This window comes from Chiloscyllium punctatum, chromosome 8 (genome assembly GCF_047496795.1).
Source record: "Chiloscyllium punctatum isolate Juve2018m chromosome 8, sChiPun1.3, whole genome shotgun sequence".
NCBI lineage: Eukaryota > Metazoa > Chordata > Chondrichthyes > Orectolobiformes > Hemiscylliidae > Chiloscyllium > Chiloscyllium punctatum.
Window position 1 is genome coordinate 88,060,698 of NC_092746.1, and position 14,287 is coordinate 88,074,984.

At 43.8% G+C, this 14,287-nt stretch overlaps 1 protein-coding gene across 2 annotated transcripts in view; it reads left to right on the forward strand.

Annotated features, from left to right (window-relative positions):
- apbb1ip (amyloid beta (A4) precursor protein-binding, family B, member 1 interacting protein) overlaps positions 1-14,287 on the forward strand; it is a 157,701-nt gene that overhangs the window by 100,161 nt on the left and 43,253 nt on the right. For both annotated transcript variants that reach the window (XM_072575987.1, XM_072575988.1), the window contains exon 7: positions 1,204-1,325. In XM_072575987.1, coding sequence (XP_072432088.1) covers positions 1,204-1,325 — 122 coding nt within the window. The remainder of the gene's footprint in view (positions 1-1,203; positions 1,326-14,287) is intronic.

Genomic DNA, 14,287 nt, shown 5'->3' on the forward strand with positions numbered 1-14,287 from the left:
TACATAGTGATACAGTTTAAGTTCAGGGTGATGAAAGACTTGAAGGAAAACTTGTAGGTAGTGGTGTTCTTGTGACCTGTTGTTCTTGCTGTTCTAGGTGGCACAGGTCACAGGTTTGGAATGTGTTATTGAAGGAGGCTTGGTGAGTAGCTACATTGCATCTTGCATATGGGACAGAGCTACCACAGTGCACCTGTCATGGAGGGGTTGAATGTTAAGTTGTTAGATAGGATGCTGATCAAGTGCACTGCTTTGTATTGGATGACTTCAAAATTCTTGAGTGTTGTTGAAGCTACACTCATTCAGGCAAGTGGAAAGTATTCAATCGCTAGATTTATACCTTGCAGATGTTCGACTCACTTTGGGGAGTAAGAGGCTGAGTTAGACCTCACAACATTTCCAGTCCATTACTGTGAAAAGGAAAACAAAATGGCTGGAAGGAGGGATAAAACTAAAGATTGGCCATACAAACATATGATATATGCGTTTTCTTAGAAACCATCCAATCACTTCAGAAAAAAATGAATTAGTTTTGAAGTGCAGTGAATGTTACGTAGGTAATGTGTCAGTCATATTGCACACAATTTTCCCATAACTTAGGAATGATACAAGGAATGCAATTGGAATGATACCAGGAATGAAGGATTTTAGATACAAGGAAAGTTTAGAGAGATTGGGTTTATTGTCCTTGGAACAGAGAAGATCAAGAGGTCACCTTATTGAGTTGTTCAATTTTGACAGGGTAAAGAAAGATATTCTATTTCTACTAGTTGGTATGTCAGTAACTAGGGATCATAATTTCAAGATTGTCAGCAAAAGAGCTAGAAGTGAGATGAGGAGAAACTTCTTTACTCAGAGAGTTGTTAGGATTTGGAATGTGCTGCCTGGGAGAGCGGTGGAGGCATATTCCAGAGGAGGTTTCAAATGAAAGCTGATTATGTATTTTTAAGTTAGAGGGCTATGGAGATAGGCCTGGAAAGTGGGGCTAGCTTGGTAGCTAGTTCAGGAGCCGGTACAAGACACGATGGGTTGAACAGCCTACTTCTATACTGTAAGATTCTATGATTCTGTGATTCTAAATTATGATAAGATCAGCAGTCAGTGGGTGTATAAGTTGATGCTTTGTTAATTGCATTTTCTCATCATATCTTATTTTGTGTGCATGTTTTAAAGTTCTGACTTTCAGATATTTCTTTTGTCCAGAACGGTTTCTGGAAGATCATGAGAACTTGGTGGAGACTCTGTCACATTGGACGCGAGACAGCGAGAACACACTTCTATTTGTTGAAAAGAAAGAAAAGTATGCGGTCTTTAAAAATCCTCAGGTAAGCAAATTATACGAAAAGAAAACAGTTGATGGCTGGCATCGCAGAACTTTCAAGAATCATTCTCACTGACAGCAGTAACCTGCTTTTTAAAGCAACACTGACTGGAAACCTATGGTCGATGTCTTCATGTAGAACAATTAAGGGCGCAGTTTAACATGTGACTGCGCAGCTGGTGTAGGAGGGAGGGCTTCAGATATGTAGATAATTGGGATGCCTTCTGGGGAAGGTGGGACCTGTACAAGATGGACAAGTTGCATCTGAACTGGAAGGAGACCAATGTCCTGGGTGGAAGGTTTGCTCGAGTAGTTCGAGAGGATTTAAACTAGTATGGCAGGGGGGTGGGAACCTGAGCTGTATACCAGAGGTGAGAGTTGATGTGGGTGAGGCAATAGCAAGAGGTAGACCAGCTAGTGGGAAGGATTTTCCTGGGAAGGAACTAAGGGATCAGGTAAATTGTGTTTGCTTTAACGCAAGATTTATCAGGAATGAAAGTGATGAACTTAGAGCATGGATCAGTACCTGGTGCTATGATGTTGTGGCCATAACATGGGTTTCTCAGGGGCAGGAATGGTTGCTGGATGTTCCAGGGGTTAGAGCATTTAAAAAGAATAGGGAGGGGGGAAAAAGAGGATGGGGTGTAGCACTACTAATCAGCGAGGGTATCAAAGCTACAGAAGCTTCCATTGTTGAGGAAGATCTGCCTACTGAGTCAGTATGGGTGGAAATTAGGAACAGCAATGGAGCAGTCACCTCGTTAGGGGTTTACTACAGGCCCCCCAATAGCAGCAGGGAGATTGAAGAAAGCATAGGTTGGCAGATTTTGGAAAAGTGTGGATGTAATAGGGTAGTTGTAATGGGTGACTTTAACTTTCACAATATTGATTGGAACCTCCTTCGAGCAGAAGATTTGAATGGAGCTGTTTTTGTAAGGTGTGTTCAGGAGGGTTTCCTAACTCAGTACGTTGACAGGCCGACGAGGGGAGGGGCCATTCTAGACTTGGTGCTCGGAAACGAGCCGGGGCAGGTATCAGATCTTGTGGTGGGAGAGTATTTTGGTGATAGTGACCACAACTGCCTCACATTCTACATAGCTATGGAGAAGGAGAGAATTAGGCAAAATGGGAGGATATTTAATTGGGCAAGAGGAAACTATGATGCGATTAGACATGAGTTAGGAAGCATGGATTGGGAGCAATTGTTCCATGGTAAAGGCACTATAGACATGTGGAGACTGGTTAAGGAACAGTTGTTGTGGGTGATGAATAAATATGTCACTCTGAGACAGGCAAGAAGGGGTAAGATAAAGGAACCTTGGATGACGAGAGCGGTGGAGCTTCTCGTCAAAAGGAAGAAGGTAGCTTACGTAAGGTGGAGGAAGCTAGGGTCAAGCTCAGCTCTAGAGAATTACAGGCAGGCGAGGAAGGAGCTCAAAAATGGTCTGAGGAGAGCCAGGAGGGGGCACAAAAAAGGCTCGGCAGGACGGATTAGGGAGAACACAATGGCATTTTACACTTGCGTGAGGAATAAGACAATGGTCAAAGAAAGAGAGTAGGGCCGATCAGGGATAGCATAGGGAACTTGTGTATGGAGTCTGAGGAGGTAGGGGAAGCCCTAAATGAGATTTTTGCTTCTGTCTTTACGAAAGAAACGAACTTTGTAGTGAATGAAACCTTTGAAGAGTAGGTGTGCATGCTGGAATGGATAGGGATAGAGAAAGCTGATGTGCTGAAAATTTTGTCAAACATTAAGATTGACAAGTCGCCCAGGCCTGGACCAGATTTGTCCTCGGCTGCTTTGGGAAATGAGAAATGCAATTGCTTTGCCACTTGCAAAGATCTTTGCATCCTCGCTCTCCACTGGAGTCATACCTGAGTACTGGAGAGAGGCAAATGTAATTCCTCTCTTCAAGAAAGGAAATAGGGAAATCCCCGGCAACTACAGACCAGTAAGTCTCACGTCTGTCGTCTGCAAGGTGTTAGAAAGGATTCTGAGGGATAGGATTTATGACCATCTGGAAGAGCATGGTTTGATTAAATGCAGTCAACATGGCTTTGTGAGGGGCAGGTCATGCCTCACAAACCTTATTGAGTTCTTTGAGGATGTGACTAGAAAAGTTGATGAGGGTCGAGCTGTGATGTGGTGTATATGGACTTCAGCAAGGCATTTGATAAGGTTCCCCATGGTAGGCTCATTCAGAAGGTCAGGAGGAATGGGATACAGGGGAACTTAGCTGTCTGGATACAGAATTGGCTGGCCAACAGAAGACAGCGAGTGGTAGTAGAAGGAAAATATTCTGCCTGGAAGTCAGTGGTGAGTGGTGTTCCACAGGACTCTGTCCTTGGGCCTCTACTGTTTATAATTTTTATTAATGACTTGGATGAGGGGATTGAAGGATGTGTCAGCAAGTTTGCAGACGACACAAAGGTTGGAGGTGTCGTTGACAGTATAGAGGGCTGTTGTAGGCTGCAGCAGGACATTGACAGGATGCAGAGATGGGCTGAGAGGTGGCAGATGGAGTTCAACCTGGATAAATGCAAGGTGATGCATTTTGGAAGGTCGAACTTGAAAGCTGAGTACAGGATTAAGGATAGGATTCTTGGCAGTGTGGAAGAACAGAGGGATCTTGGTGTGCAGGTACATAGATCCCTTAAAATGGCCACCCAAGTGGACAGGGTTGTTAAGAAAGCATATGGTGTTTTGGCTTTCATTAACAGGGGGATTGAGTTGAAGAGTCGTGAGATATTGTTGCAGCTCTATAAAACTTTGGTTAGACCGCACTTGGAATACTGCATCCGGTTCTGGTTGCCCTATTATCGGAAAGATGTGGGTGCTTTGGAGAGGGTTCAGAGGAGGTTTACCAGGATGCTGCCTGGACTGGAGGGCTTATCTTATGAAGAGAGGTTGACTGAGCTCGGACTTTCTTTATTGGAGAAAAGGAGGAGGAGAGGGGACCTAATTGAGGTATACAAGGTAATGAGAGGCATAGATAGAATCGATAGCCAGAGACTATTTCCCAGGGCAGAAATGACTAACACGAGGGGTCATAGTTTTAAGCTGGTTGAAGGAAAGTATAGAGGGGATGTCAGAGGGGGGTTCTTTACACAGAGAGTTGTGAGAGCATGGAATGCGTTGCCAGCTGCAGTTGTGGAAGCAAGGTCATTGGGGACATTTAAGAGACTACTGGACATGCATATGGTCACAGAAATTTGAGGGTGCATACATGAGGATCAGTGGTCGGCACAACATCATGGGCCGAAGGGCCTGTTCTGTGCTGTACTGTTCTATGTTCTATGTTCTATGTTCCAATTCACTGGCTTGTTTGGACCAGATGAAAACTTATTCCATGATACTCTCTGAAAATTGCATCCATCTGTAAATGATGACCAGAATTAAAATGAGTTCTTCATTTGATATATAATAACTCTAAATAACTCTCACTTTTTTAACTAAAGGGAAAATGAAGCAATTTGTGCAATGAGATATGGCAGTGAATCAGTGAGAGAAAAAAGAATCACAGATGTTAAGTTTGCAAGGCAGAGCAAAATAGTTCCGAACATTTTCTATAGGAAAGGAACTAATAGCTTTTCAGATTCTGATGGGTGTTCCTATGCAGGGAGGGGGACAGGGATTGTGGATCAAAGGCCTGAGCTATCTGCAAGCTTCGAAGATGGCATCAAAGGCCTCAGGGTGGATCAGAGACTGAGATGGAAGAGGAATCAGAGGCCCCAGGCACAAATAATAGGTATTGGAAGTTATTACATTTTTAACCCCCTGCATTTTTGGGGAGTTAAATTTATTTGTTAGCTTCCTGCTGCAATATTTTTCATGAAATCAGTTATATTTATACTTAGCTGTATAGACTGAGAAAAACTTGTTGAATTGTGTGTTGGTGGCACTATCATAATGCAATAATGACTTATAACACTTTAGATTTTGGGAATTGACACGCAAGGATTTGATAGATAAAGAGGAATCGAGAAATGAAGTACTTGGCCTTGTCTCCCTTTCCACTGCCATGATGACATTCTTGGAAAATTTTTGGGGGAAGCAAATCAATTGGCATGACATTCTCGTAGATGAATAATCAGAAGAACAATTTTGAGAGTTTCAAAATCTTTCTCAGTTTCTAAGCTCAAGTGCTAGTTACTTGACATTTGATACCAGAGAACAGAACATTCAAAGTTAATATTCCTGCACTTTGTTTGGGGGAAATTCCTGATCTTGAGTTATGAGAAAATACATAGCTCTCAGGTCTTTTGTAGCTTCCATAACTCAATAACTAATTAATTTATATTATCTTTTATAAATACATGTGGACAGCTTTGGGAAACAATGATACCAGTTTTAACTTAAAGACCTGAGACAGACAAGACCACTGTTCTCTATGACACCTTTGGTAATCGACCATTTTTAAAGACCTGTGAAAATTAGCTGCAAAATCCATTAATTTGACTGACCAATTAACTTTTACATTACAGGAGTAGAGATGTTTTGTTGCAATTGTGTAGAACAATGGTGAGATCATAGCTGGATTATTGTATACACTTTTGGCCTCATTATCTAGGGAATTATACATTTGCCATAAGACATTCTTTGCAAAGGAGGTTCATCAAACTAATCTTTGTTTTTTTTTATTAGGAAACACTGAAGAAAGTGGGTCCATATTCTCAATAGATTAGAAAAATGAGAGGAGGTCTCATTGAAACCCTTAAACATCTTACAGGGTGTGACAGATTAGAGTAGATGGGATTTTCCGCAGGCTGGTGACTCAAGAACCTGGGGGCACTGTCTCAGAATAAGGGGCAGGCTATTAAAGTCTAATGAGAGAAAATTTCTTCACCAGTGGGTGGCAAATCTTTGGAATTCTCTATACCAGATGGCATTGGAAAGACAAACATTGAGCATGTTCAAAAGAGAAATTGATGGATTTAAGAACATATGAACATAAGAAATAGGAGCAGAAGTAAAGCCATCTGGCCCATCGAACCTTCTCATAACCCTTAATTCCTTTACAGTTCAAAATTTTTCCTATCATTGCCTTTAAAACATTCAATGAGCCTCAATTGGGCAGGGAGTTCCACAGATTCACATCCCTTTGGATGAAGATGTTCCTCCTCAACTCAGGTCTAAATCTGATCCACTTTATGTTGAGGTTGTGCCCCCTAGTCCTAGTTACACATGCTAATGGAACCAATTTCCCTGCTTCTATATTAGTTATTCCCTTCATAATTTTATATGTTTCTATAAGATCCTCACTCATTCTTCTAAATTCCAATGAGTGTGGCACTGGAAAAGCACAGCAAATCAGGCTGTGGAGAGTTGACATTTCGTGCATAAGCCCTTCATCAGGAATGTGGAGGGCGAAGGGAGCTGAGAGATAAATAGACGTGTGGGGGCGAAGGTAGCTGAGAAGGTGCTAGATGGATACAGGTGGGGGTTAATTGTGATAGATCAGTGGGAAGGGGCGAGCAGATAAGTGGGAAAGAAGTTGGGGATAGGTAGGACAGGTCAAGAGGGCAGTACCAGTTGGAGGGTTGGATCTGTGATGAGGTAAGGGAGGGTAGATTTGGAAATTAGTGAAGTCGATGTTAAAGCTGTGTGGTTGAAGGGTCCCAAAGCAGAATATGAGGCATTCTTCCTCCAGTTGTCAGGTGGCTTTGATTTGGCAGCGGAGGAGGCCCAGGGCTTGCATGCCCTTGGGGGAGAGGGAGGGAGACTGAAGTGACTGGCCAGAGGGCAGTGGGGATGTTTGGTGCATGTGTCCCAGCGGCAACATCACTACCGTGTGGCCAACCATTTCAATTCCCCCTCCTTCTCCCACAAGGACATGCAAGTCATCAGCCTCCACCACTGCCAGATCAAAGCCACCCAACACCTGAAGGAAGAACGCCTCATTTTCTGCCCTGAGACCCTTCAACCACATGGCATCAACATCGACTTCACTAGTTTCCAAATCTCCCCTCCCCCTCATCTCACCCCAGAACCAACCCTCTAATTGGTACTGCCTTTTTGACCTGCACTACCTATCCCCAACTTCCTTCCCACCTACCCGCTCCACCCTCCCCACTGATCTATCACAATTACCCCTCACCTGGCTCCACCTATCACCTTCGCAGCTACCTTCCCTCCACTCCCCTATCTATCTCTCAGCCCCCTCCCCCACCTCCACCAAATCCCTGATGAAGGACTTATGCCCAAAACATTGACTTTCCTGCTCCTCAGATGATGCTGACCTTCTGTGTCTTTCCAGAGCAACTCTTTCCAACTCTGACACTCCAGCATTTGTAGTCCTCGCTTTCACCTAAGTTCCAATGAGTGTCGTCCCAGTTTATTCAGTCTCTCCTCATAAGACAACTCTCTGAACTCCAGAATCAACTTAGTGAACCTCCTCTGCACCCCCTCCACTGCCAGTGCATTCTTTCTCAAGTAAGGAGACCAAAACTCTGCACAATGTTCCAGGTGTGGCCTTACCAGTACCCTATACTACTGCAGCATAACCTCCATGTTTTTAAACTCCACCCCTCTAACAACAAAGGACAGTATTCCATTTACCTTCTTAATTACCTCTGGACCTGCAAATCAACATTTTGCAACTCATGCAAAAAGATGCCCAGGTCCCTCTGCACAGTAGCATGCTGTAATTTTTCACCATTTAAATAATAGTCCTAACAAAATGGATGACCTAATATATACCAACATTATACTCCATCTGCCAGACCCTTGCCCACTCACTTAACCTATCTATATCCCTCTGCAGACTTTTAGTATCCTCTGTAAATTTTGCTCTACCACTCATCTTAGTGTCATCTGTGAACTTTAACACACTACACTTGATCAGAGTAGTGCTGGAAAAGCACAGCAGGTCAGGCAGCATCCAAGGAGCAAGAAAATCGATGTTACGGGCATAAGTCATTCATCAGCTCTTTGCCCAAAACGTCAATTTTCCTGCTGCTCGGATGTTGCCTGACTGGCTGTGCTTTTCCAGCACTACTCTAATCTTGACTCTGATCTCCAGCATCTGAAGTACCTACTTTCGCCTACACTACACTTGATCCCCAACTCTAAATCATCCATGCAAATTGTAAATAATTGGGGTCCCAACTCTGATTCCTGAGGCACACCAGTAGTCACTCTTCACCAACCAGAAAAACACTCAGCATACTCTTGACTTCAAGGAATAAAGATATAGTGGGGGGATAATGATGTGAAAGTATATGATCAGCCATGATCTGGTGCTGCAGGTTCAAGATTATAAATGGCCTGTGACTATATTCTGATGTTCCTGCTATAGTTACAAATATGAAACTGCTTATAGTTTGACTCTTAGTGAGAAGTTGCAGACCTTTTCTCCACATACTACTGTTTAATATATGGCTACATTCAAAGGAAGTCTTTTGGTTCTTTGACCATAACATTCAGCTGTGCAATGCCCATATTTGAGCAACAGTGCGTGCTGTATTGGGCTCAGAATAGTATTTGTCCAACTTCTTCAGAGAAAATGCAGGTGTCCTTTAAGACGTGCAGGCTAATTTTCAATGGTGCGGGTTGCCTTGAAGCTGCACTACCTTCTCAGGCAATTGCAGCTTCTCTTTGCATGAAGCAAATTAACACTGGCTGAACAGAAATTACTTCAATGAGCAGACAGTGTGAGTTTTGCTATCATTCAACTTACATCAGAAACAAGAATAAGTTCATTGTGCATCAAGATCCCTTGTTGTCAGCCATTATCCAATTTCATGATCTTAGGCTTACCTAGTCTGCATCATCACAGGATCTAAACTACAAGTGAAATACTGTGGATACTGAAGGTTTGAGAAAAAAACAAGAAGTACTGGAGAAAATGGGCAGGTCTGGCGGCATATTTGGACAGTAAAACAGTCCAGTATTCCTGGTCCAATCATTCCTCTTTGTTCCAACTTCTTCCTAATAGATTAAATAGTGGAAGTTCATTCATGTGAATATAATGAGTGGATACATTTACTCAGCAGCAAAATTAAATCTTCTCCCTCTCTGCCAGTTCTCATGGTGCATTGAAGTAACAAAAGTGATGACGATATTTAGGTTTAGGTTTTTTTCATCATGATGTCTCAGTAGAGATTTTCAGCAACTATATTAACACATTTATGTTACCAGATAAGAGCTGCAGAACCTAATGATCCCCAATTAAACTGTATCTCCACCCTGAAGGCTGATTACAACTTACAGGATTAATAAACCTCAATTACGCTCCAAGAGAAAATCACACTGTGATGTTTTAATGAAAATCTTTTTAGTGATGAAGAGACAAAATATAATGAAATGAGAATGACTGATCCTCTAATCAGCCATATCTGATTGCCCTCCCTCACAGAAGATAATGCATCACTGTTGCACTGAGTTAAGTGGAATCCACGATAGTAAATGCACAGAGACACATTGGCACATAGCCACTAGCTTTGTTTCATGACCTGTTTTTGTTGGAAGGTTTCTTCTAACGCTACAGACCCCATTAGATGCAATTTGCAGTTAAATGCCCCAAACATTTTACAGCTTGAACAGTCCACAAAAAGGGATTTTGCTCCCTATCATCCACCCAAAAGTACCAACTGTGACAAATTTAAAACTCATGATACTTGGCATCTGGCTCTCATGATGTTCTGATCTCCTGACTCATGGATCTGCTTCTGCAAGACAAAATTCCTCTTTCACATTGCTGATCTCAATTTATAATTAGCTGTCACTTGGAAGGCACAGCCAAATTGGGAAAAAGTGCATATGTGGATTTGCACTAACTGTATTTGCACAAGATTTCGACATTTTTTGTTCTTTCATGGTTTGAGAGCAGTATTGGGTATGCCAGTACTTATGGCCCATCTCAAGCTGCCCTTGTGAAGTGGCTATGAGCTGACTTCCAAAACTGCTGCACTCCATTGGGTATATAGACCTTCAATACTGTTAGAGAGATAGTAAGAAATGTTGATATATTTCCAAGTCAGGATGGATGAGTGGCTGGGGAGGAACCTGCATATGATGGTGTTCCCATGTCTCTCTGTCCTTGACCTTCTAGATGTTAGTGTCTGTGAGTTTGAAAGATGCAATCTAAGATGCCTTAGTGGATTTCTGGAGTGTATCTTGTAGAACATATACAGTGCTGCTACTGAGTGTTGGTGGTGGAAAGTCAATGTTTGTGGATGTGATGCTAATTAAGCAGGCTGCTTTATCCTGGCTAGAGTCAAGCTTCTTGAGTGTTGTTGGTGCTGCACTCCTCTAGGCAAGTGGGAAGTGTTCCATCACAATCCTGACTTTTGCCTTGTGCATGATAGACAGGCTTAGGGAACTCAGGAGGTGAGTTACTCTCTGCAGGATTCCTAGCCTCTGACCAGATCTTGAAGCCACTATATTCAAATAGTTAGTCAGATTCAGTTTTTGGTCAATGGTAACCCCAGGATGTTAATACTAAGGGATTGGATGATGGTAATGCCATTAACTGTCAAGGGCCGACGGTCAGATTATCTCTGTTTGGAGATGGTCATTGCCTGACACTTGTGTGACCCAAGTGCCACTTGCTAATTGTCAGCCAAAGCCTGCATATTGTCCAGACATTACTGCATTTGGACATAGATGGCTTCAGTATCTGAGCAGTCACAAATGGTGCTAAATATTGCACAATCAGCAGTGAACATCCTCAATTATGATCTGATGATGGAGAACAAAGAACAAAGAACAATACAACAGAAGGACAGGCCCTTATGCCCTCCAAGCCTGTGCCAATTCATTTCCTCTATCTAAATCTGCTGCCTATTTTCTCAGGACCTGTATTCCTTTGCTCTCTGCCCACTCATGTATCTGTCTGAATACATCTTAAATTATGCTATTGTTTCTACCCCTACCACCTCCGCTGGCAATGCATTCTAGGTACCCACCAGCCTCTGCATGAAGAACTTTCCATGTATATCTCCCCTAAACTTTTCTCCTCTCACTTTGAACTCATGACCCCTAGTAATTGAGTCCTCCACTCTGGGAAGAAGTTTCTTGCTATCCACCCTGACTACACCTCTCATGATTTTGTAGGCCTCAATCAGGTTCCCCCCTTAACCTCCTTCTTTCCAATGAAAATAATCCAAATCTATTCAACCTCTCCTCATACCTAACACCCTCCATACCAGGCAATGTCCTGCTGAACCTCCTCTGCACCCTCTCCAAGGCATCCACATTCTTTTGGTAATGTGGCAAACAGAACTGTACGCAATATTCCAAATGTGGCCAAACCAGTCTTATTCAACTGTAATATGACCTGCCAACAATTGCACTCAATACCCTATCCAATGAAGGAAAGCATGCCACATGCTTTCTTGACCACTCTACTGACCTGCTTTGCAACCTTCAGAGAACAATGGACCTGAACACCCAGATCTCTATGTACATCAATTTTCCCCAGGTCATTTCCATTTACTCTGGAATTGCATCTTCCTCGCTTTTGTCCAGATTGAACTCCATCTGCCATTTCTCTGCCCAACTCTCCAATCTATCTATATTCTGCTGTATTCTCTGACAGTCCCCTTCACTCTCTGCTTACCAGTCTTAATGTCATCTGCAAATTGCTAATGAGGCAACCTATACCTTCCTCCAAATCATTTATATATATATATCATAAACAACAGTGGTCCCAGCACGGATCCCTGTGGGACACCATTGGTCATAGATCTCTATTTTGAGAAGCTCCCTTCCACTACTACTCTCTGTCTCCTTTTGCCCAACCAGTTCTCAATCAATCTAGCTTGAACACCCTGGATCCCTTGCGACTTCACCTTCTTCATCCGCCTACCATGGGGATCTTTGTTAAACACCTTACTAACGTCCATATATGTGACATCTACAACTCTTCCCTCATCAATCAACTTTATCACTCTTCAAAAAATTAGAGAGAAGGCCTTTGATGAAGCAGAAAAAGATGGTGGGCCTGGGATTCCTTAATGCCACATGCAGTTAAATGCAGCCTTGAATTAGAATTAAGTTTATTGTCACAAAGTACAGGAGTACAGTGTAGTGTGTAGAATGTAACCATTCTGTGCTATTTTCGGTGCAAAGTACCTAGGTACAAGTCTATAGAGAAATAAAGAGAGAAGCTAAAAGCTCGACTTTACAGTTCTCCATTGCATAAATTTAGAAGATAATGAAATAAAGTTAAAATAAAAACATTACAGTGCTTCTTTAGTTTGTAGTCTCACCACATTGTAGGCTTTCCACATATGGTATCACTCCTTCTGCACTACTGGGGTCTGCCTGAGATCTGTGACACACTGACTGCACCAGGCCCCCATCTACCAGGCTCTTCATTCTGGCGTTGCAACTGCTGGCCGCCAAGCTTGGCTCGTGCCTACCAACTGCTGGCTGTCCTGAAAGTCCCCCAGCATGGTGACAACTGGTCATCCCGCTCTGCTCTAGACACACCAACTGCCCCATTCTAGGCCTCAGCTGCCACAGCGCTACCACTGTCTTCAGTGTGCCATCACCCTCTTCACTGCACAATCACTCTCTTCACAGTGCCACCACTCTCTTCATAGCGCCCTCACTCTCTTCACTGTGCCACCACTCTCTTCACTGTGCCACCACTCTCTTCACTGCACCATCACTCTCTTCACTGCACCATCACCCTATTCATATCACCATCACTCTCTTCACTACGCCACCACTCTCTTCACTGCACCATCACTCTCTTCACATCACCATCACTCTCTTCACTGAGCCATCACTCTCTTCACAGTGCCACCACTCTCTTCACTGTGCCACCACTCTCTTCACTGTGCCACCACTCTCTTCACTGCACCATCACTCTCTTCACTGCACCATCACTCTATTCATATCACCATCACTCTCTTCACTACGCCACCACTCTCTTCACATCACCATCACTCTCTTCACTGAGCCATCACTCTCTTCACATCACCATCACTCTCTTCACTACGCCACCACTCTCTTCACTGCACCATCACTCTATTCACATCACCATCACTCTCTTCACTACGCCACCATTCTCTTCACTGCACCACCACTCTCTTCACTGCGCCCTCACTCTCTTCACATCACCATCACTCTCTTCACTACGCCATCACTCTCTTCACAGTGCCACCACTCTCTTCACTGCACCACCACTCTCTTCACTGCGCCCTCACTCTCTTCACAGTGCCACCACTCTCTTCACATCACCATCACTTTCTTCACTGCGCCACCACTCTCTTCACAGCACCATCACTCTCTGCACAGTGCCACCACTCTCTTCACAGCGCCATCACTCTCTTCACAGCGCCACCACTCTCTTCACTGCGCCATCACTCTCTTCACAGCGCCATCACTCTCTTCACAGCGCCACCACTCTCTTCACTGCGCCCTCACTCTCTTCACTGCGCCATCACTCTTTTTTTTGTTTTTTTTTTCTTTGTGTGTAGGTGTGCGATGAAGTGAGAGACACGGGGTGCACGAATCTTTATTCAATTTCCACCACCAGGAAGATAGGAAAACACCCGAGTGGCCAGTGACAAGCACTGCCCTTCACATCAAAGGGCAATGCTGTGTGATCAAACAGTGAAGGGGAGGGTAGGGACTAAATCAAAATAGAGTTGGACGGGGAAATAATGCACTCCACTCCCTGCGGCGCCCACCTCTCCCTGAACGACTGCAGGGTGTTGGTGGACACCGCGTGCTCCTTCTTCAAGGACACCCGGGCTCTAACGTAACCACGGAAGAGGGGCAGGCAGTCGGCCCTAACGACCCCCTCCACGGCCTGCTGCCTGGACCTGTTGATGGCCAGTTTGGCCAGGCCCAGGAGCAGACCCACAAGGAGGTCTTCGGACCTGCCCTCCCTCCTCCGTACCGGGTGCCCAAAGATCAGGAGCGTGGGACTGAAGTGCAACCAAAAGCAGAGGAGAAGGTTTTTAAGAAAATCAAAAAGGGAGTGCAAATGCCCACACCCAATATATACA